Here is a 20,246-nt window from a genome sequence, read left to right as displayed (position 1 = left end):
CAGAACCAGGTTCAAACTCATAGCTCTATAAAATCAAATGATAAACTGAGAAAAAATATTTTCACCTCATATCACAAGGAGCTAATCTTCCTAATATTTTAACAGCCCCCAAAGCCTAACAGGAAAATGACCCAAAAGCCTAACAGGAAAATGACACAAAGAAATCATAGAAAGGTGCCTGGGTGGCTCAGTCAGTTAAGCTTCCAACTCTTGACTGCAGTTCCGGTTGAGATCAAGCCCCACGTCAGGCTCTGCACTCAGCAGGAGTTGGTTTGAGATTCTCTCTCCCTCTGTCTGCCCCTCCCCCCTGCTCACGCACTCTTCTCTCTAAAATAAATAAATAAATCTTTAAAAAAAAAATCATAGAGGGGCGCCTCAGTGGTGCAGTCAGTTAAGTGTTCAACTCCTGGTTGCAGCTTAGGTCATTATCTCATGGGTGTGGGATCAGCCCCATGTGGGGCTCTGTGCTCAGCAGGGAGTCTGCTTCAAGATTCTCTACCTCTGCCCCTCCCCCTGGCTCGTGCATTCTTTCTCTAAAATAAATAAACCTTTTTTAAAAAATGAATAAAAATGGACCTCTGTTGAGTAATTATTATACATAAACTGAATTTTATCAAAATTTTAATATACATGAGTTATTCTAATGAACTGTGTGCTAATAATAATAATAATTGTGATAGGGGCGCCTGGGTGGCTCAGTCGTTAAGCTTCTGCCTTCGGCTCAGGTCATGATCTCAGGGTCCTGGGATCGAGCCCTGTGTCGGGCTCCCTACTCCGCCGGAAGCCTGCTTCTCCCTCTCCCACTCCCCCTGCTTGTGTTCCCTCTCTCACCATGTCTCTCTCTGTCAAATAAATAAATAAAAATCTTTAAAAATAAAATAATAATTATGATAGTACTTAGAACCTTATGGTCACGAGAAAAACATTTCTAACATATATATATTGTGTGGCAAAAAAGTTTGATGATGATTAAAACATTTTCAAGCATAGGGGCGCCTGGCTGGCTCAGTTAAGTGGCTGCCTTCCGCTTAGGTCATGATCTCAGGGTCCTGATCTCCCTCTGCCCCTCCCACCCCCTTATGCTCTCTCTCTCAAATAAATAAAATCTTTAAAAACATATATATTTTCAAGCACAAAATTACATAACATAAAGCTAAAATGCAGTGGGAGTACCAGAACAGACTTGTAAGTTCAAAAGGAAAATAATTAAAATTGCCAACCATATGTTTGTTTTTATGATTTTTTTAAAGATTTATTTAGGGGCGCCTGGGTGGCTCAGTCGTTAAGCGTCTGCCTTCGGCTCAGGTCACGATCCCAGGGTCCTGGGATCGAGCCCCGCATCGGGCTCCCTGCTCAGTGGGGAGCCTGCTTCTCCCTCTCCCACTCCCCCTGCTTGTGTTCCTGCTCTCTCTCTCTGTTGAATAAATAAATAAAATCTTTAAAAAATAAAAATAAAATATTTATTTGTTCTAGAGAGTGAATGCACACACGTGGGGGGAGAGGGAGAGGGAGAGACTTTTTTTTTTAAGATTATTTATTTGAGAGAGAGAGAACACAAGCAGGGGGAGCGGCAGAGGGAGAGCGAGAGGCAGACTCCCCACTGAGCAGGGAGCCTGACATGGGGCTTGATCCCAGGACCCTGGGATCATAACCTGAGCCAAACGCAGACACTTAACCAAATGAGCCACCCAGGTGACCCAGGGAGAGAGTCTTGAGCAGACTCCGAGCTGAGCACAAAGCCCAATGTGGGGCTCGATCTCACGCCCCTGAGATCACGACCTAAGCCAAAACCAAGAGTTGGTTGTCCAACCAACTGTGCCACCCAGGAGCAGTTTTTATATTTTTAATTAATAATGGGATTTAGATCCCCTTAGATAAATGTAAAAGAGGTATTTTGTTGAAATGTTACGATATGTCAGAAATTCCATCCTATTTAAACTTTTGCTGAAAAACTAATTGTCAATTTAAGTACGTGCAAAGAGATACACAATTTCTCAAAATTGTTTCAGGAAATAACTGAGCACAAAACTTGAAGATCATAGTCCTAAAGAAAGTTGTAAAAGTAAAGATCATCTAGATTAGTGAAGACTGTACCAGCAGAGTAGCAAAAACATGACATTTGAATGTCAATCTCTCTCAACAGACTAACAGCCACGAGGGCATACTTTTTTTTCTGAGTAGTCCCACCAATAGTGCTATAAATAGCATACAGTAGGTTTTAATAATCGTTTACCACATGGGGGAATGAGTGGATGGAATGAATGAGTAGGAAACATGTGTCAAAATGTATTATTTGATAATGGGAAATTACAAACTAACAGATTTCTACTACAAATCAAATACAAACTACAGATTTCAGACACAGCCAGACATTAAGTCTCTTAAATTACAAAAGCCCTAACATAAAAACTTGATTTACATTTTAAGCAATCCATAGCTGAAATTTGAAATAACAAATACAGCACTCTTTTTTCAAGAGATACAACTAGTAACTAAACAGGAATGAGTTTGGCGGAGGAAGGGGGCAAATCTGAAATCATTTAGCCATTTAGCAATAAATGAAATTTCACTTTAATAAGATTCAGAGTCTTTGGTAAAGCCAAAATGCCATAATCAAAACTTCAAAACTTACTTCAAAAAACAGTAAATCTTCCATCAAATCTTAAATTCGAAGTCTTTTGTGAGTCAATATTTTCCTAAGACCCTCAGTAATTCTCTAGTTTTTCCTCCAAAGATGCAGAAAAACCATCACCACCATATGTCTCAACTATGTAGTTTTTACTTTTCACATCAGTGGAAGTAACAACCTGCAAATCATTCACTTCCTTCTACTGGTTTTGCCAGCAAGTATTGAGTAATTAAGAAGTGAATATACCTATTGCCTGGGCATAATTTTAAGTGAAATGGTGGGCTTAAACTGTATACTTGAATTAATGTAAATTAAATATACTTAGGTGACTCACTGCAGTGCTAATTCGATATAATGTAAAAGGCTTGAAGCATTATATATTTTTAGTTTTATTGAGATGTAATAGGGATACAACAGATTGCACATAATGAAACATACAATTTGATAAATTTTGACATATATATACAAATTTACTTCTGAAACCCCAATCCTCTTCCTCTGCCAAAAACTTACATAGAATGTGTGTTATTTGAGAAAAGTACTTACCTTCATGTAATTCACAATCTTGGCAAGAACACCAAACTTGTATCCAGAGCTTCCTGATAGAGCTTTCAAGTTAAATGATCCATTGCTATGATCTGAAAATGAGGTTCAAAAAACAACTATAACATTGTCATATAGATTTGATTACGACTTTTAAGCAACTAAGATGAATTTGAACTCTAGTAAAATAGTTGTTTTGCATTTTTCCATCTAGTGAATTCTACCATGTAAAACTTTGGTGAAAATTCAAATCTTTGAGTATATAATAAACTTATCAATTTTCCCACCAAGGATAGGAACAAAGTATTAATAAATTCAAAAGCATTAAAATACATTTCTTCTGGGGCGCCTGGGTGGCTCAGTCGTTAAGCGTCTGCCTTCGGCTCAGGTCCTGATCCCAGAGTCCTGGGATCGAGCCCCACATCGGGCTCCCTGCTCCACGGGAAGCCTGCTTCTCTCTCTCCCACTCCCCCTGCTTGTGTTCCCTCTCTCACTGTGTCTCTGTCAAACAAATAAATAAAATCTTTAAAAAAATAAAAATAAAAAAATAAAATAAAATAAAATACATTTCTTCTGGGGGCACCTGGGTGTCTCAGTCGTTGAAGCATCCAACTCGATCTCAGGGTTGTGAGTAGGTTGGAGTGCACTTAAAAAAAAAAAAGTGAAATACATTTCTTCTGTAAGTACCTTTGTCTCACTGTTCCTTCAATTATGATTAGATTTATCCCCAAGATTAGAAGCATGGCTTTTTAAACAAGAGGACAATACAAATCTCAAACTGATCCATAGAGCTTTTCTAACAGACTCAAAACCATGAGAAATGAGTCAATTACTTCCAAGGGATAAAAAGTTCCATTTATCACCTATTACATCAATTTCTGGCCTCTCAACTTAAAACAAATGGGAACTAATGGGAATTAAAAGAAATGATACCATAACTAATTAAACTTTAGAGATTAATTAGGGAAAAAATTATTTAAAAAAAGGAAAAAATTCATAGCCACTGAAACTGCATAAACATGGATGCTTAAAAAAGGATGATAGTATGAAACAAGGAGCAAACTGTATAGAAGACAATTTGTTTCAGAACTTGTATCATTTTGTTGCATTTTATAGGCAGAAATCCTAATGCTACCAGGAATCACAAGTGCATTCCATTAGTCGTAAGTACACATTCTATTAACAAACCATCAACTCAGATATATTAAGTTCCCTTGTGGCTGCTGATCCACAAAGGAAGAGGTTAAATAAAAAGGGAGGGGGGGTATCTCTGGAACCAGCTTGGTAATAATAATTTTAAAAAAAGAATGCATTAGAACAAGTCAAATGTAACAATTGTCAGAGATCCAAAAGAATAGCTTTTAGATGGCAACATAATACTTCTTTGAGATCAATTTATGAAAAGACTTTACTAAATATGCTTTTTTGAGACTAAAATGAGATTTGATATGTAATTTTCCTTTAAAAATCACTGCTTTAATTTTGACAACAACTTAATTGGCACATTATAGCCTACTATGTTTCCAAAAGTAATATTATGGATGCCTTACAGGTATGCTTTCATATTCATTATTTCAATTATGAAATACTACCTACATGGTTCATTTTCCCAAGGTGTTCAGGACACTTTAACAATAAAAGTAACATTTACTGAATACTTATTATTTACCACGTACCATGCTAAATATTTGATTTTCTCATTTAATCCCTCCGAAAAATCCTATTTAGGAGGTATCATTGTCCCCTTTTATTTTTTTTTTTTAAAGGAGATTTTTTTTTTAAAGATTTATTTATTTGCCAGAGAGGGAGAGGGAGAAGCAGACTCCCCACTGAGCAGGGAGCCCCATGTGGGACTCAATCCCAGGATCCTGGGACCATGACCCGAGCCCAAGGCAGATGCTTAACCAACTGAGCCAGGCGCCCCTCATTGTCCCCTTTTAAACATAAGAAAAGTAAGAGCACTATGCAGAAGAATACAGATTCAAATTCAGTTGTAAACACTGTGATACTGCCTTGTATAAGAATCATTAACTAGTTTTTAATACAGACTATTCCATCTGAAACTGGCTATTATTTTGTCAGAGTATAAAAATTCATAAATGCAGATATGTTTTCTTGTTTAACTTTAGTAAAATATTAAGTTTATCCTACATAAACTAACTGGGAACACTATGAAAAGCAGACGACACTATGTTAAGGATAGGCACTACATAAATGCTCAATCATGAACTACATGCAGTTTTGTGTATCATGTAGTCTTGAACATTTAGCTCAATGCCAGGCAAAGTAAATAGTAAATATTAGCTGAATGAATGAAGATAGAGTATTTCTATGTACCTCTTTACAGTCCTAGAAACGAATATGCTAATTTATCTGTAATTTTAAAAAATAATGTGGTGGCACCTGGATGGCTCAATCAGGTGAGTGTCTGACTCTTAATTTTGGCTCAAGTCATGATCTTGGGGTCGTGGGATCGAGCCCCGCACTGGGCTCTGCGCTCAGTGTGGAGTCGGTTTCAGATTCTTCCCCCCGCCCCACCACCCGCACTATCTCCCTTTAATAAATAAAATCTAAAAAAAAAAATAATGTAAACTATAAAATAAAGTCTGCACAGCAAGCATTTACTCAGTCTGCTGTTGCTGTAATAGCCACTCCATAATTTAAAACCTTGATTCTGTTATGCTTGGACCACACACAACTCTAAATAATACGCCATAAATAAAAATATTCTATCTTCAAATATTCAGTTGAGGATTCTTTTGCCATTTTTTAAGAATTTTTTTGAGGGTTGCCTGAGTGGCAAAGTCGGTTGAGTGCTGATTCTTGGTTTCAGCTCAGGTCATGATCTCAGGATCAGGGATCGAGCTCTGCCTCAGGCTCCATGTGGAGTCTACCTGACATCATCTCTCCCTCTCCCTCTGTCCCTCCCACTTGTGCTCTCTCTAAAATAAATAAATAAATTTTGGAAGAAATTAAAAAAACATTTTTAGTACAGTTGACAATGTTACATTGTTTCAGGTGTACAACATAGTCACTCAACTTCTCTATAGATTATGCTGTGCTCAGCACAAGTACAGCTGCTGTCACCATACAACACTATCAGAATATCATTAACTATATTCCCTATGCTGTGCCTTTTATTCCTTTTTTTACCATTTAAATTTCAAAGACTGCTTTTTAATGTCGGTGGTATAACTACCGAAACTAACCCTCTCCCAACGAGCAGAGCTGAAAATCTTTCTTTTCCCTTAGAATTTCTCCTAAATCAAACCACCACATGGAAATAATCACTTCCAGAGGACAAGATTTACATATAACACAAGTATGGAAAGAAAATATCATTTATGAGATTTTATGCCCACTTCCTGGAGGAAATATCAAGCTGGTAAACCTGGACTGTTTGTTTCCTAGGTTACTACCTCTCTCGACATTACCTTTCAGCCCTAGCAGTGAAATACTCACTGAAGGATCTGAAATTTTATGGTTAAACACTAAGGAATCATCACTTTGTTACTAACTCAAATTCCTTTGCAGAAATTTAGCTTAAGGACAAAAAAATAAGACAAGAAAAAGGTGACAGTTGATATCCCAAACAGCTCTATTCAAGTTTATGAATGATTTACACTTAAGGGTGGCAGGACTTAATGCAAATGAACGAAGAGGAAACTGTCAGCTGCATTGTGGTTCAACCAATAGAAGCACAGCTCCATCTTGGATGTGCACTGGACTGCATTACAAACAGACGATACCATCGCTTCAACAGCAGCCTTCAGACAAGAGGTAGGTTTATACGATCTCTTTCATTTAGTAATACATATCCTTATGATCTAATATAAAAATATTTTACCATAAAAACCAAGCAGAAAGCTTTGTTCCTACAAAAGACCAAAAAAAGCAATGTATTCATTTCACTGCTTGGTAGGATTTTATTATGAAAATGTGAAGACTGCCTTGTGCTATTTGATAAGCACCCTTACCATCTGTGCCTTATGGAAAATTCATGAGATTTTCTATGAACCTGATCTATATCCAGACCTTAGAGTAAACCATAAGCATTTAATGTTAAGTGGTTACTTGCTAATTTATTTTTTCTGAGCTATTTCATTTCAGCAGTTTGGTCTGCCTTAACAAAGGATTTTTCTTAAAGAAAAATCTAGACTAAAAGCGAATCCTGGACTAAAGCTTTCTAATTATATGTGCAAATTATATTGGCTGGTAAAAAGCAGCTACTTACGGGAAAGTTTGTTATATTTTAACAAATATGAGAAAATAGTTCAAAACTGTTTATTTGACTTTGAGTGTAGATGCAGAGAATGCCAAGAAATTGTAACGAATGTGATTTTTACATAAAAATTAGAAGACCACAAAGATATCATTAAATAGGCTGCATTATACTATAGCCAAAGAGATCATTTGTAGAGCTTCAAACTTTCCTAAGATTTTAACTAAAATAATTCCTTATGGTTAAATTTTAAAATCTATATTACTGTAATACACAAGTCATTCTATTATTAAATGATAACCTTCTTAAATACCCTTTCATTTTTTATATGCCACAAAAATATTCATAACCATATTTCAATATAATGCTGAAATTATTCTTCAACTGATGCCTCAAAATAAACAGAGAGCAAGTCTTTGTGATAAACTACAGTTTAAAATAAAAATATGTTTTAAGAAGAACTGGTTAAGGGAGGAAGGTATGGTACCTTTCAACGTAGGTAATAAGATTTCTTTCATGGCTCAGAGTAACTATTCATGTCTACTAAAAATTAGTATCAACTGCTGACCAAATTTCTAATTTTATAATGGTGGAGCATGTAAATATCATTATTTAGTAGATGCCAGAGTTCCAGGATATTATCCACACATACTGACCTAAAGATCCAACTTCTGCCCTTTTCTTTGCTAATAAATCTATTTAAATTTTAAAAGACTATTTTCATAATTTTTATTCCTTCTCTTTCTTATTCAGCATTCAGCCAGCATGAGTAAAGCATCTCTTACAAAGCCTAAAGGTTGCTGTAAGAAGATATTAGATCTCTCGAGGTTCAGAACAATGGGGTTAATTACCTAGAAAATATTCCTGCTTGCTGTACAAAGTATGGGAGCCAAAAAAAAGTCTCAGATAAATAAAAACAACCTTGTCTGATTAAACAGTTAACTTGTAACTGAAATTTCAGGTAAACTGTAAACAGAAAAAGCCCTACTACCCCCATTATTAGCACTATAATCAGCCTACATTTTACTGGTGATATATTTATGGTTAACACAGATGTAGGTTTACTGCTCTTTCACCAAACTGACTAGACGCATGGCCTATCTCAGAGAGTTCCAGGGCTGGGTGAGCTGCTCTATGTTTAAAAGCCAATATGATTAATTGATCATATTTCAAAGTTGTATGTTTAAAGACACTAGAGAATTCAACTCAAGGGCTTTTACCATTAGAGCAAAAGCGTAATCTTATTCTGATCTGACAATTCAAGGTTCCAGAACAGTTTGAAGTCCTATCCCCATAAATATTTCACTAGGGCCTTCTGAAATGGGAGGAAAAATAGGTGAAGAGAATATACCAAAAATAAACTTAAAAAAAAATATGGTATTTACTTTAACGCTCCCCATTTCTGTAATGAAATTTTAAAGACGGGGCGCCTGGGTGGCTCAGTTGGTTAAGCGACTGCCTTCGGCTCAGGTCATGATCCTGGAGTCCCGGGATCGAGTCCCGCATCGGGCTCCCGGCTCGGCAGGAAGCCTGCTTCTCCCTTTCCCACTCCCCCTGCTTGTGTTCCCTCTCTCGCTGTCTCTCTCTCTGTCAAATAAATAAATAAAATCTTAAAAAAAAAAAAAAAAAAAAAAATTTTAAAGAGGTGGGGATCCAAAAAAAAGGTACACAAACGATTTTTACCATTTAGTCTTATTTTTCATAGAGCATGTATATAGCAGGTATTTGATGTAAATTTATATATTTTTTTGTAAATTTATATTTTAATTTCAAAAATAGTCTTAGAATATGAGAAAATCCTAATAATACCATCTTTTTGCATGTCTAATTATATCTACTCCATTAAAGTAAGTTTCAGATTTTACCCTAAATTTAGCACAAAAAATTGCTAGAGCTCTGCTGTATGTAAAAAGAATAAACCACACTAAATTTAAGGTACAAAATGACTCCATATTTTACTTTTTTCAGATATGCCCAGCAGCTAACTAAAGATTGAATGTTTTGAGTTGCTCATCAGTTATCAATACATAAGAGGCAAACTGTCATCATTTACAACATAAACTGTCATCATTTACGACATGTGTGTACTCTTCCTTAAACTGCTTAGACACTTCTAATCAAAATGACAGTGTTTAAAGATTCTAGTTTTAATTTTTTAGAAGTAACCCAGAAAACTCAGTAAATGTATCAAATAGATATAAAACACAAATTGATATATAACACAATGTAACACAATAGATATAAAACCAAAGGCAAGAAATACTTTTAAAATATATTAGTTTGGGGGGCGCCTGGGTGGCTCAGTCATTGGGCGTCTGCCTTCGGCTCGGGTCATGATCTCAGGGTCCTGGGATCGAGCCCCGCATCGGGCTCCCTGCCCGGCGGGAGGCCTGCTTCTCCCTCTCCCACTCCCCCTGGTTCCTACTCCCACTCTCTCTCTCTCTGTCAAATAAATAAATAAAATCTTTAAAAAAAATAAATAAAATATATTAGTTTGGGTTTTAGATAAGTACTATATTCAAATGGTTCAAAAACTAAAATGTAACAATATATACCTTGAGAAATCTCACACAGATCCCTATATCCCAGCTCTACTCTCCAACCAACCACACAAGTAATCATGTTATTAATTTCTTATGTAACTCCTTCCAAAACTTTTGTGCAGATACAAGCAAATAAAAATGCGTATTATTTCCCCCTTTCCTATACATACTGCCCTGCATCTTGGTCTTTTCACTTAACAGATCCTAAAAATCCTTCAGTATCACCACAGTTACCTCATTCACACACAATAATCAATTGTATGGATATATTAATTTTAACCAGAAGAATAGGTCATTGATGGGTACAAGTTAACTTCAAATAACTGAATTTAGTTTGTGTCTGCCTGCCTGCCCCACCTTCTCCCTTCCCTTCCCTCCCTCCATTTTGGGGGGGGGGGTTTGGTGCACAAGAGGGCTTGAAAAAATTGTTTTCTTTTATTTTTAAAGATTTTATTTATTTGACAGAGAGACAGTGAGAGAGGGAACACAAGCAGGGGGAGGGGGAGAGGGAGAAGCAGGCCCCCCTGCCAAGCCACCCAGGCACTCCTTGAAAAACTTTTAAACAGTTCACTTGTACCTCAAATATAAATAGAATATTGGGACACCTAGGTGGCTCAGTGGGTTGACCATCAACTCCTGGTTTCAGCTCAGGTGGTGATCTCTGGGTCATGGGATCGAGCCCCAAGTTGGCTCCGTGGTCGGTGGGGAGTCTGCTTGGGATTCTTTCTCCCTCTCCCTCTCTACCTCCCATATCTGATGCTTGCATGCACATGCTCTCTCACAAATAAATCTCCTTTAAGAAATAGAATATAGGGGCGCCTGGGTGGCTCAGTTGGTTAAGCAACTGCCTTCGGCTCAGGTCATGATCCTGGAGTCCCTGGATCGAGTCCCGCATCGGGCTCCCTGCTCGGCAGGGAGTCTGCTTCTCCCTCTGACCCTCCCCCCTCTCATGTGCTCTCTCTCATTCTCTCTCTCTCAAATAAATAAATAAAATCTTTAAAAAAAAAAAAAAAAGAAATAGAATATAAAGTTAAAATTTTAAGCAGTTCACTTGTACCTCAAAAATAAATAGAGTATAAAGTTCCTTAAACCAACTTTCCAGTAATTCTAAAATTTCATTTTGAAATAGAAATTTAGGGCGCCTGGGTGGCTCAGTCATTAAGCGGCTGCCTTCGGCTCAGGTCATGATCCCAGGGTCCTGGGGATCGAGCCCCGCATAGGGCTCCCTGCTTGGTGGGAAGCTTGCTTCTCCCTCTCCCACTCCCCCTGCTTATGTTCCCTCTCTCGTGTTCTGTCAATTAAAATAAAATCTTTTAAAAATAATAAAAATAAAAATTATTATAATATAAAAAATTACTATAAAGTTTCTGAAATCAATAATGAAATGACATCTTAACATTAAGTTAATTAATAAGGTACATTAAACTAATTTTTTTAAGATTTATTTATTTGAGAGAGAGAGGGAATCCCAAGCAGACTTCCCACTGAGCGCAGAGCTCCACCCAGGGCTCAATCTCACAACCGGGAATCATGACCTGAGCCAAACCCAAGAGTCAGATGCTCAACCCACTCAGCCACCCAGACACCGCTACATTAAACTAATTTAAGGGACATAATGTGTAAAGAAATTCCCAGATTTTAAAAAGGAATCAACCTGGGGCGCCTGGCTGGCTCAGTCAAAAGAGCATGTGATTCTTGATCTCAGGCTTGTGAGTTCAAGCCCCATATTGGGTGTAGAGATTACTTAATAAAACAAAACAAAGGAATCAACCTGAAAGGCCTTAACAGAAAGTCTAAGGAATATTTGCATCAGTGCTGGAGAGGTCCTAGGTTAGCCCAGGTAAAATTATTAGGTAGACCCTCCAGTGATTCTTCCCCTGTTCTTTATCTACCCATACAATAAATGGTACTGTTCTCTCTTTCCTCAAGAACTATTCTTCCTCTCCTCTTCTATATGCTCTGTTTTTCAAAAGGACCTGAAACTCATTCACACTGAAGTAAAAATAACTAACAATGTGTGCTACCCCTCCCAGGAATATCACATTGTAGTTATACTAAATATTTTAAAGGAGTTCCAAAGCTAAACATTTTTTAGGCATTTGTATGTGTGTACATACCTGTCACTACTCTAGGCTAGGTCAAAAAGGACTAACGTTCTCTCCATTTGAGTCAGTTTCTTTTTTTTTTTTTTTTAAAGATTTTATTTATTTATTTGACAGGGAGAGACAGCCAGAGAGAGAACACAAGCAGGGTAAGTGGGAGAGAGAGAAGCAGGCTTCCCGCCGAGGAGGGAGCCCGATGCGGGGCTCGATCCCAGGACCCTGGGATCATGACCTGAGCCGAAGGCAGACGCTTAACGACTGAGCCACCCAGGCGCCCCCATTTGAGTCAGTTTCTATGGGCTACTTAACTATATGTGTGCACGGTGATTAGAATCAGAAGCAGCGACACTGCAGAAGTTGGAGGAGTGGCCTATCGGGATATTCACATTAGACTCCAAGGTGCACCACTTATAGCGTATTCTATGTGAATGGCACCCTACAATACAATATGAATGGTGTTCCCTGGAGGTGTGCAACGTAGCAGCTCCATTTTCTTTCTTTTTTTTAAAGACTTTACTTATTTATTTGACACAGAGAGAGAGAGAGCGAGAGCAGGAACACAAGCAAGGGGAGTGGGAGAGGGAGAAGCAGGCTTCCCGCTGAGCAGGGAGCCCGATGTGGGACTCGATTCCAGGACCCTGAAGGCAGACACTTAACGACTGAGCCACCCGGGCGCCCACAGCTCCATTTTCTATAAGAATGTGCTAAGAAGGAAAAAACTTAAGGGATAAAAGACGGTAACACTAAAAGGCTGGGTCCCCCAGACAGTTTGAAAATACTGTAATACACTGGGAAGTTCCTCACATACCAGTGTTCCAGACAATATATTTTTGTTAAGTACCAGAACTAATAAAGGCAATTGATTCAATTACTGTCCATTAGTCTCTTGTCCCTCATTTCAAGATGAAGGATCACCACAAACCATGAAACTGAAGGATTCTTAAATCCAAAAAGAACAAATGAATTTAAGCCTTTACTTCTGGCCTCAGATCATCAATTTAACCTTCAAAATACACAAAAGAAGAAACCAAGTCCATCCAGAGAGGTAAAGTTACTTGCCAAGCAAATATGATTTAAGATAGAAAACAAAAACCTTTGGAGTGCCTGGGTGGCTAAGTCAGTACAGCATGTGACCGCTGATCTCAGGATTGTGAGTTCAAGCCCCATGTTGGGCATAGAGTTTACTTAAAAATAAATAAAAACATAGAAAACAAAAACCTTAGAAAATATTAACTTATCAATGTCAAAGTTTTTTGTTTTTTTTTTTTTAAAGATTTTATTTATTTATTTGAGAGAGAATGAGATAGAGAGAGAGCATGAGAGGGGGGAGGGTCAGAGGGAGAAGGAGACTCCCTGCTGAGCAGGGAACCCGATGCGGGACTTGATCCTGGGACTCCAGGATCATGACCTGAGCCGAAGGCAGTCGCTTAACCAACTGAGCCACCCAGGCGCCCCAATGTCAAAGTTTTAAAATTAGATTTCTAAAGAAAACAAAGAAATTGAAGGAATTATATTGTTATGGCTCTGGGTTTTTTAAGTCACTTTTTCATCTTTTTTGGTGTGAAAATGATAATGTGGTTATGTTTAAAAACAGAATCCTCACCTTTTAAGAGATATATGCCGAATATGTCTAGATGAAGTGATGATGTCTACAATTTGCTTCAAAATAATCTACGGGTGGAAGCAAATGGGTATAGACGAATTGATAATTGTAGCTATATTGTGAGCATACAGGGGTTCATCATACTCTTCTTTTTTAAAAATTTATTTATTTACGGGGCGACTGGGTGGCTCAGTCAGTTAGGCGTCTACCTTTGGCTCGGGTCATGGTCCCAGGGTCCTGGGATCGAGCCCCGCATTGGGCTCCCTGCTCAAGGGGAGCCTGCTTGTCTCTCTCCCCCTGCCTCTCCTCCAGTTTGTGCTCTCTCTCAAATAAATAAATAAAATCTTAAAAAAAAAAAGATGTATTTACTTCTTTTATTTATTTACTTGTAATGGTTTGATTTGGCTTCCATTCAGGCCTTCTCATCTCAATGTTTTTTGGGGTTTTTTTAATTTTTAATTTAAATTGAATTTAATTAACATACACTGTAAAGATTTATTTATTTACTTTAGAAGTCGGGGGGGGGGAGAGTGCACGAGCTAGAGGAGCAGAAGGAGAGGGAGAGAGAATCCTAAGCAGACTCTGCATGCTGAGCACCGAGCCCAATGCGGGGCTTGATCTCACAACCCTGAGATCACAGCCTGAGCCAAAACCAAGAGTCAGACGCTTAACCAACTATGCCACCCAGACGCCCCACTTTTTTTTTTTTTTGTAAAGATTTATTCTAGAGAGAGCAAGAGTATGCGTGTGCGAGCAGGCAGAGGATCAGAGGGAGAGAGAGAGGGAAAGAACCTCAAGCACACTCCCCGCCCAGTGCGGGTCTCCACATGGGGCTCAGTCTCCCCACTCGAAACCAAGAGTCGGATGCCCAACTGACTGAGCCACTCAGGTGCCCCTCATTATACTCATACTCTTCAACTACCTTGAAGTTTCCTTTAATTAAAACATACTCACACACACAAGTATCTCCAGCATTTAGAAAACTATTTGGTACACAGTAGGTAATCAATAAACATTTGTTTACAAGAATGAATGAAAATCTACTTAAACTATGTAGTAAAGAAAAATCATGCAAACTAAGTCATTTCTTGAATAAAATAAAGCAAACTGACAACAGTCATTGAATTAATGAAGCAGAATTTTTTCTTATTTCCAAAATTTTCTTAGTATAAAAGCATTCTATAATTTCTTAAAATAAGTTTAAAGGATACTTCTGAAAGATCAAGGTAATAAATTCTTCAATCCTTATGGTCCCATTTAAGGTCTAACAAGTATCAGGTCAACAAGAGCAAAACTTAATGCAAGAATACTAAAACTTTAATTCACTGGTTAATTTTGTGAAATGGAATAATAATTTAATAATCAATACACCTGGGATGCTGATTGTTTAAAATATTCATGTCCAGGGGCGCCTGGGTGGCTCAGTCGTTAAGTGTCTGCCTTTGGCTCAGGTCATGATCCCAGGGTCCTGGGATCAAGCCCTGCATCAGGCTCCCTGCTCCGCAGGAAGTCTGCTTCTCCCTCTCCCTCTCCCCCTGCTTGTGCTCCTTCTCTCTCTGTGTCTCTCTCTGTCAAATAAATAAAATCTTTAAATAAATAAATAAATAAAATATTCATGTCCATAGATCATTCAGCTATATGAAACAGTTAATACTATCATATACATAACAGAAAGAAATCCTAAGATTAAGGTATCTTCATAGGCAACTTGAACCTAAAATTTTATTATCCTTATTCTGAAAATTGTCGTTATTTAGCTTTTCTTTAACATTTTTCACTCAGCCACTATTTCCTGATTCAGGTCACCTGTCCTCGAAGTTTAAAGGACTGGAAATAGACAGAAATACACTGAGCCAACAAGGTGAGAAGGATCCACAAAGGTAATGAGAAAAGCTTTCCGGGAGGCAGTCTGAAGACCACCATCTTAAAACACTAAAATTTTTTGTAGTTAACAGATCACTGACCACTGCTTTAGTCAAATTTTAAACCAATTCAGCTTCTCTTTTTCCACTTCTACTAGCAGTTAACTTCTGTATAGAAATCTTAAACATATACACTTGTCTAGGAAATGATACACATAAAAAACATATAGTACAGTTTATAGAATACACGGCCATAAAATACAGAAAAAATTCAAAAATATAATTTGGGCATTAATTCTGGCAGAAAATAAGATGACTCATGTTACCTATAAAAATTTATTAATATTAGTACTAAAACTTGAATTGACAAATCTTTAGAATTTGATTACATATATTCACTTTTTACCTTTTTACAGATTCAAAAGAACAATACAAGAAGTAGAATCCCTAAGAATGGCCTCCCTGAGCTCCAGCCTCTGGAATGAAACCACTACATCTGTTTATCAGTACCTTGGTTTTCAAGTTCAAAAAATTTACCCTTTTCATGATAACTGGAACACTGCCTGCTTTGTCATTCTGCTTTTATTTATATTTACAGTGGCATCTTTAGTGGTGTTGGCTTTCCTGTATGAAGTGCTTGACTGTTGCTGCTGTGTAAAAAACAAAACTGTGAAAGACGTGAAAAGTGAACCTAACCCTCTTAGAAGCATGATGGACAACATCAGAAAACGTGAAATTGAAGTGGTCTAGCACTCTACCTAAAATGAACAAAATCTCTGAAAACAGCCTTCAACTACTGAGAAAAAAGGAGAATTTTCTGAGGCCAACTGTTATTATGAAAATTGACTCTGAATGATTAAAAGATTTCTAAAAGAAGGGAAAAACAAGTCAAATATGCACTTTTTGTGTGTGTATCCCTTTCATTAAATGTACAGTAAAACTTCACAAATGTGAATAAGTTACCAATCTACTTAAAATGACAATTCAAAAACTGGATAAAAGATTCCTAGATTTCAATATTAAGCAACAAAAAGTAAGCCAGAAAACATAAGCAAGATCAAATAACTCTGACCTAAACGAACGATGTGGACTAACAAATAAACTACCCTCCGTGTGTTTTGGTAATAAAAATGCTATTTAAAATGCTTACCTAAATCCAAAGTAAATAATTCCACTCATACATAAAATCCCTACTTATTAAAAAGAAGTATATTCTAGGTTACTGAGAACAACTTAAATTTTTTCAAGACTTAAGTTTTATGTAGGGATTAGTGTGGAAAAAAGTCTCAAAATAGAAAGATCACAAGTATACTTGCATAAAATTTTCATAAAACTGTTTAATAAGAAACACATGGTGTAAGAAGGACCAGGCTATTTTCAAACTAAAACTTACTAGTATACCCCCTTAATTGTATTTCCTGAGCTTTTTCTTTCATTTTGCTGCTCATATTCATATTGTCAAGGGCTAAGACACACAATGCTGAAAAGACTACCTAAAAAAAAAAAAAAAGGCGGAAGACAGGAACACATAACACCTGTTAAGAAATACTGCAGTTTTATTTCTTGGAATTACAAGGGTTGTACAGATATTATATTTTATAACCCTAATGCTATTTTGCTACCACCCATGAGCAAACCTAAGCATGCTCTTAACCACCACAACTGCCCTTAACCAGAAATATCATTCCTGGAAATCTACCCTGAGAAATCAGTTCAAAAGAAAAAAACTCAAGATACAAAGAGATTTCTAAAAACATTACTCAAAATAACAAAAAATGGAAATAACAGCCTTTAAATATATCAACTTTGCTTATTAAGAAGCTACTTTTTTTTTAAGTCTTATTTTGTTATGTTAATCACCATACATTACATCATTAGTTTTTTGATGTAGTGTTCCATGATTCATTGTTTGCGTGTAACACCCAGTGCTCCCCTTAATACGTGCCCTCTTTAATACCCATCACCAGGCTAACCCATCCCCCTACCCCCTTCCCCTCTAGAACCCTCAGTTTGTTCCTCAGAGTCCATAGTCTCTCATGGCTCTCTGCCTCTTTTTTATTCACTGTAGGTGAGGGAATGTCAGTCACAGTTCAGAAAAAGTCCAAGTACAAAGTCTTCTCACTGTCTGGTTTAATACGAGGAGAAACTGAGACCATGCTTCAACCGGTCCTCTGCCATTACTCACAGCTGTGTTATCAATAAATCATGGATTGCAGAAAGTTTAATATGGTATTATCTGAAGAATAGACAGATGTATTTTGAATAAAGATGTACTTGTTGCCTCTTAAAAAAAAAGCTACTGAAAATTAAGGCACAATAGAAAATATTTAATATATGAAATGAAAAATACACATCTAGGGGCACATGGGTGGCTCAGTCGGTTGGGCATCCAACTCTTCAGTTTCTGCCCAGGTCATGATCTCATGGGTTGTGGGATGGACCCCACAGGGTCTCAGTGGGGAGTCTGCTTGAAAGATTCTCTCCCTCTGCCCCTCCCCCAGCTCTCCCTCTCTTTCTCTCTCTCTCAGATAAATAAATCTTAAAAAGAAAAACACATATCTGTCATTTTCAATTTAGAGAACTCTGTCAGTTTGGAATCACTGTTTTTTCTTTCTAACATTAGAAAATGTTTTTTCTTTCTAACATTAGAAATAAACACTTTTTGTAACCAACTTTCAAAGGACTTGTGAAACCTGGTATACAAAATACTTTGGTAACCAGGAGATATTCTGAGCACTGTTAAAACCACATTTTCATAAACGGTAAGCTCTGGAGTCCTTGCCATAAATGGGAAGCATACATATCGTTTAATTACTAAATTTTTTGATAACGGACACAACTAACTTTTCCCTACCTTATGCTGTAATTTATTTAACCATTCAACAAACATGTATTGGGTGCCTCTATGTGTGAGAGATTAGGTTACAATGGCAAACAAGTAATCATGCAATTACAATGACACACAATAGCTTTGTCAGAAATAATGAGTGCTATGGGAATCAAAGGCTAAGCACTGAATTCAAATAGGAAAGTAGAAATAATATGACTTTTAAGCTGCAACTTAAACGAGGAATAGGAGTTGGCCAAAGGAAAGAGGGAAGGAGCTAAGAAAGAACATTCCAGGAAGAGGACATAATGTGGGCAAAGGTCAAGAGGCAAAAGGGAGTAAAGCATGTTAAACGAGCTACAGGACAGTATCACTAGGACAAAGTATAAGAAAAACAATGAGATATGGGTATAAAAGGTAATGGAGACTAGATCAGGTAGGGCATGCAGACAGCAGGAAAAGATGGGCTTCATCTGAAAAGCAACAATGATCAGCCTAAAAACAGTGACACATTAGAAAAATCACTGACTGCTATACAGAGAGAGTAGACATAAAGAAGTTAAGCCAGGAAACCTTTTAAGCACTTAATCAGACAATCCACTGATAGTGACCCAATCTAGGGGGGTATGGTTATCTTCAGTGTTTACACCCAGCTTGGAACCCCTTGTGTCTGGGTACAGCCCTGTGACTAGCTCTAGACAATGAGTTGTGAGAGAAAGTGATGTCTCACCGCCACGCAAGAGGATTTTAACTGCCAGGCAAGATATTCCAGAGTTCTTTCTCCCTCTGGCACTGAGACCAACAACATCTGAAATATCAGCTACTCTATCAGCCTGGGTCCTTTGAGTGACTCTAAGGAGCTAAGACCCTTGCCAACACATGATAAACATGTGGTATGAAAGAGAAACAACAAATCTTTGTTGTTTTTAAGCCACTGAGATTTTGTACTGTTTAAAAAAAAAAAAAAAAGAGGGGCGCCTGGATGGCTTAGTCGTTAAGCATCTGCCTTCGGCTCAGGTCATGGTCCCAGGGTCCTGGGATCGAGCACCGCATGCGGGTCTCACTGCCCAGCGGGAAGCCTGCTTCTCCCTCTCCCACTCCCCCTGCTTGTGTTCCCTCTCTCACTGTGTCTCTCTCTGTCAAATAAATAAATAAAATCTTTAAAAAAAAAAGAAAAAAGAAACCCACAGACCCAAATTAGTGTCACTTTGACCAAGTTCCAAAACCGGCACTTAATACATAATCTAACCACAGTTTCAAACTCCCTCAGAAACGTAGTCTTAACTGGTCTGTCAGGAATTCTTCAATCAATGCCAATGAGTATGCCATATGGACCCTTCTCCATCCCCCAAAGGAAGAGGAATGAGGTCATCTGCATAAGACCCCTGGCTTTTCCCACTAGAAAGGGGCTAGCCTAGAACAGTCCTTTTCTTCTGCTAGTAACTTTCCTGCCTCCACACTCCTTCTATAAAAATCTTCCATTTTGTACAATTCCTTGGAATGCCTCTCTACTTGCTAGATGGGATGCTGCCTGATTCATAAATCATTTCATAAAGCCAATCAGATCTTCGATTACTTGGTTGAACCTTGTTATTTAGCAGGAGCAAAGATAGTCTTAAGCAGATCAAAGAGACTAGGTCTAAGAGTGGGTCTGTGCTAATGTTTAAAACAGTGTACTATGAATTAATTCAATGTAACTTTCACTGGAATGAGACAAAATCAACTTAATATATGTGCTAATAAGACCGATAGCCTACTTGATAAAAACATTACTTCTGCTTTAACATCAGTTAGTAAAACAGCTTGCAAAACATCTAACAAAATGACGTCCATGAAGATTACTATTGCTACATTTTTAGGTAGGTAAATAATTTGTTGTGAATTACACTGGACTGACCTTGTTGTTTAAAAGGTA

General features: G+C 37.6%; 2 protein-coding genes across 8 annotated transcripts in view; one reads left to right on the top strand and one right to left on the bottom strand.

Annotated features, from left to right (window-relative positions):
• GTF2E2 (general transcription factor IIE subunit 2) overlaps positions 1–20,246 on the bottom strand; it is a 66,887-nt gene that overhangs the window by 34,909 nt on the left and 11,732 nt on the right. For all 5 annotated transcript variants that reach the window (XR_013446639.1, XM_078069656.1, XM_078069658.1 and 2 more), the window contains exon 3: positions 3,176–3,267. Coding sequence is in view for 4 of the 5 variants with exons in the window: in XM_078069656.1 (XP_077925782.1) it covers positions 3,176–3,267 (92 nt within the window). In the remaining variant the exon portion in view is untranslated. The remainder of the gene's footprint in view (positions 1–3,175; positions 3,268–20,246) is intronic.
• SMIM18 (small integral membrane protein 18) lies at positions 6,612–16,444 on the top strand. Of its 3 annotated transcripts, none has more exons than XM_036107094.2 (3): positions 6,615–6,952; positions 15,444–15,522; positions 15,921–16,444. In XM_036107094.2, exons 1-3 carry the CDS (start codon positions 6,817–6,819, stop codon positions 16,252–16,254), a joined length of 549 nt encoding a protein of 182 aa, XP_035962987.1. In that variant the 5' UTR covers positions 6,615–6,816; the 3' UTR covers positions 16,255–16,444. The 3 variants fall into 3 exon arrangements, with proteins under 3 accessions (XP_077925781.1, XP_035962987.1, XP_035962989.1); XM_036107096.2 differs by having other exon boundaries at positions 6,627–6,952; positions 15,444–15,503; XM_078069655.1 differs by lacking the exon at positions 15,444–15,522 and having other exon boundaries at positions 6,612–6,952.

Source organism: Halichoerus grypus, chromosome 3 (assembly GCF_964656455.1).
Source record: "Halichoerus grypus chromosome 3, mHalGry1.hap1.1, whole genome shotgun sequence".
Lineage (NCBI taxonomy): Eukaryota > Metazoa > Chordata > Mammalia > Carnivora > Phocidae > Halichoerus > Halichoerus grypus.
This window is presented reverse-complemented; position numbering and strand designations above follow the sequence as displayed.

Excerpts from the sequence above, each read along its gene's own strand:
- SMIM18 (XM_036107094.2), top strand. The coding sequence starts at position 6,817 with ATGCAAATGAACGAAGAGGAAACTGTCAGCTGCATTGTGGTTCAACCA. Across the intron at positions 6,953-15,443 it reads CAGCAGCCTTCAGACAAGAG|GTCACCTGTCCTCGAAGTTT; the intron begins GTAGGTTTATAC and ends TTCCTGATTCAG. Across the intron at positions 15,523-15,920 it reads GGTGAGAAGGATCCACAAAG|ATTCAAAAGAACAATACAAG; the intron begins GTAATGAGAAAA and ends ACCTTTTTACAG.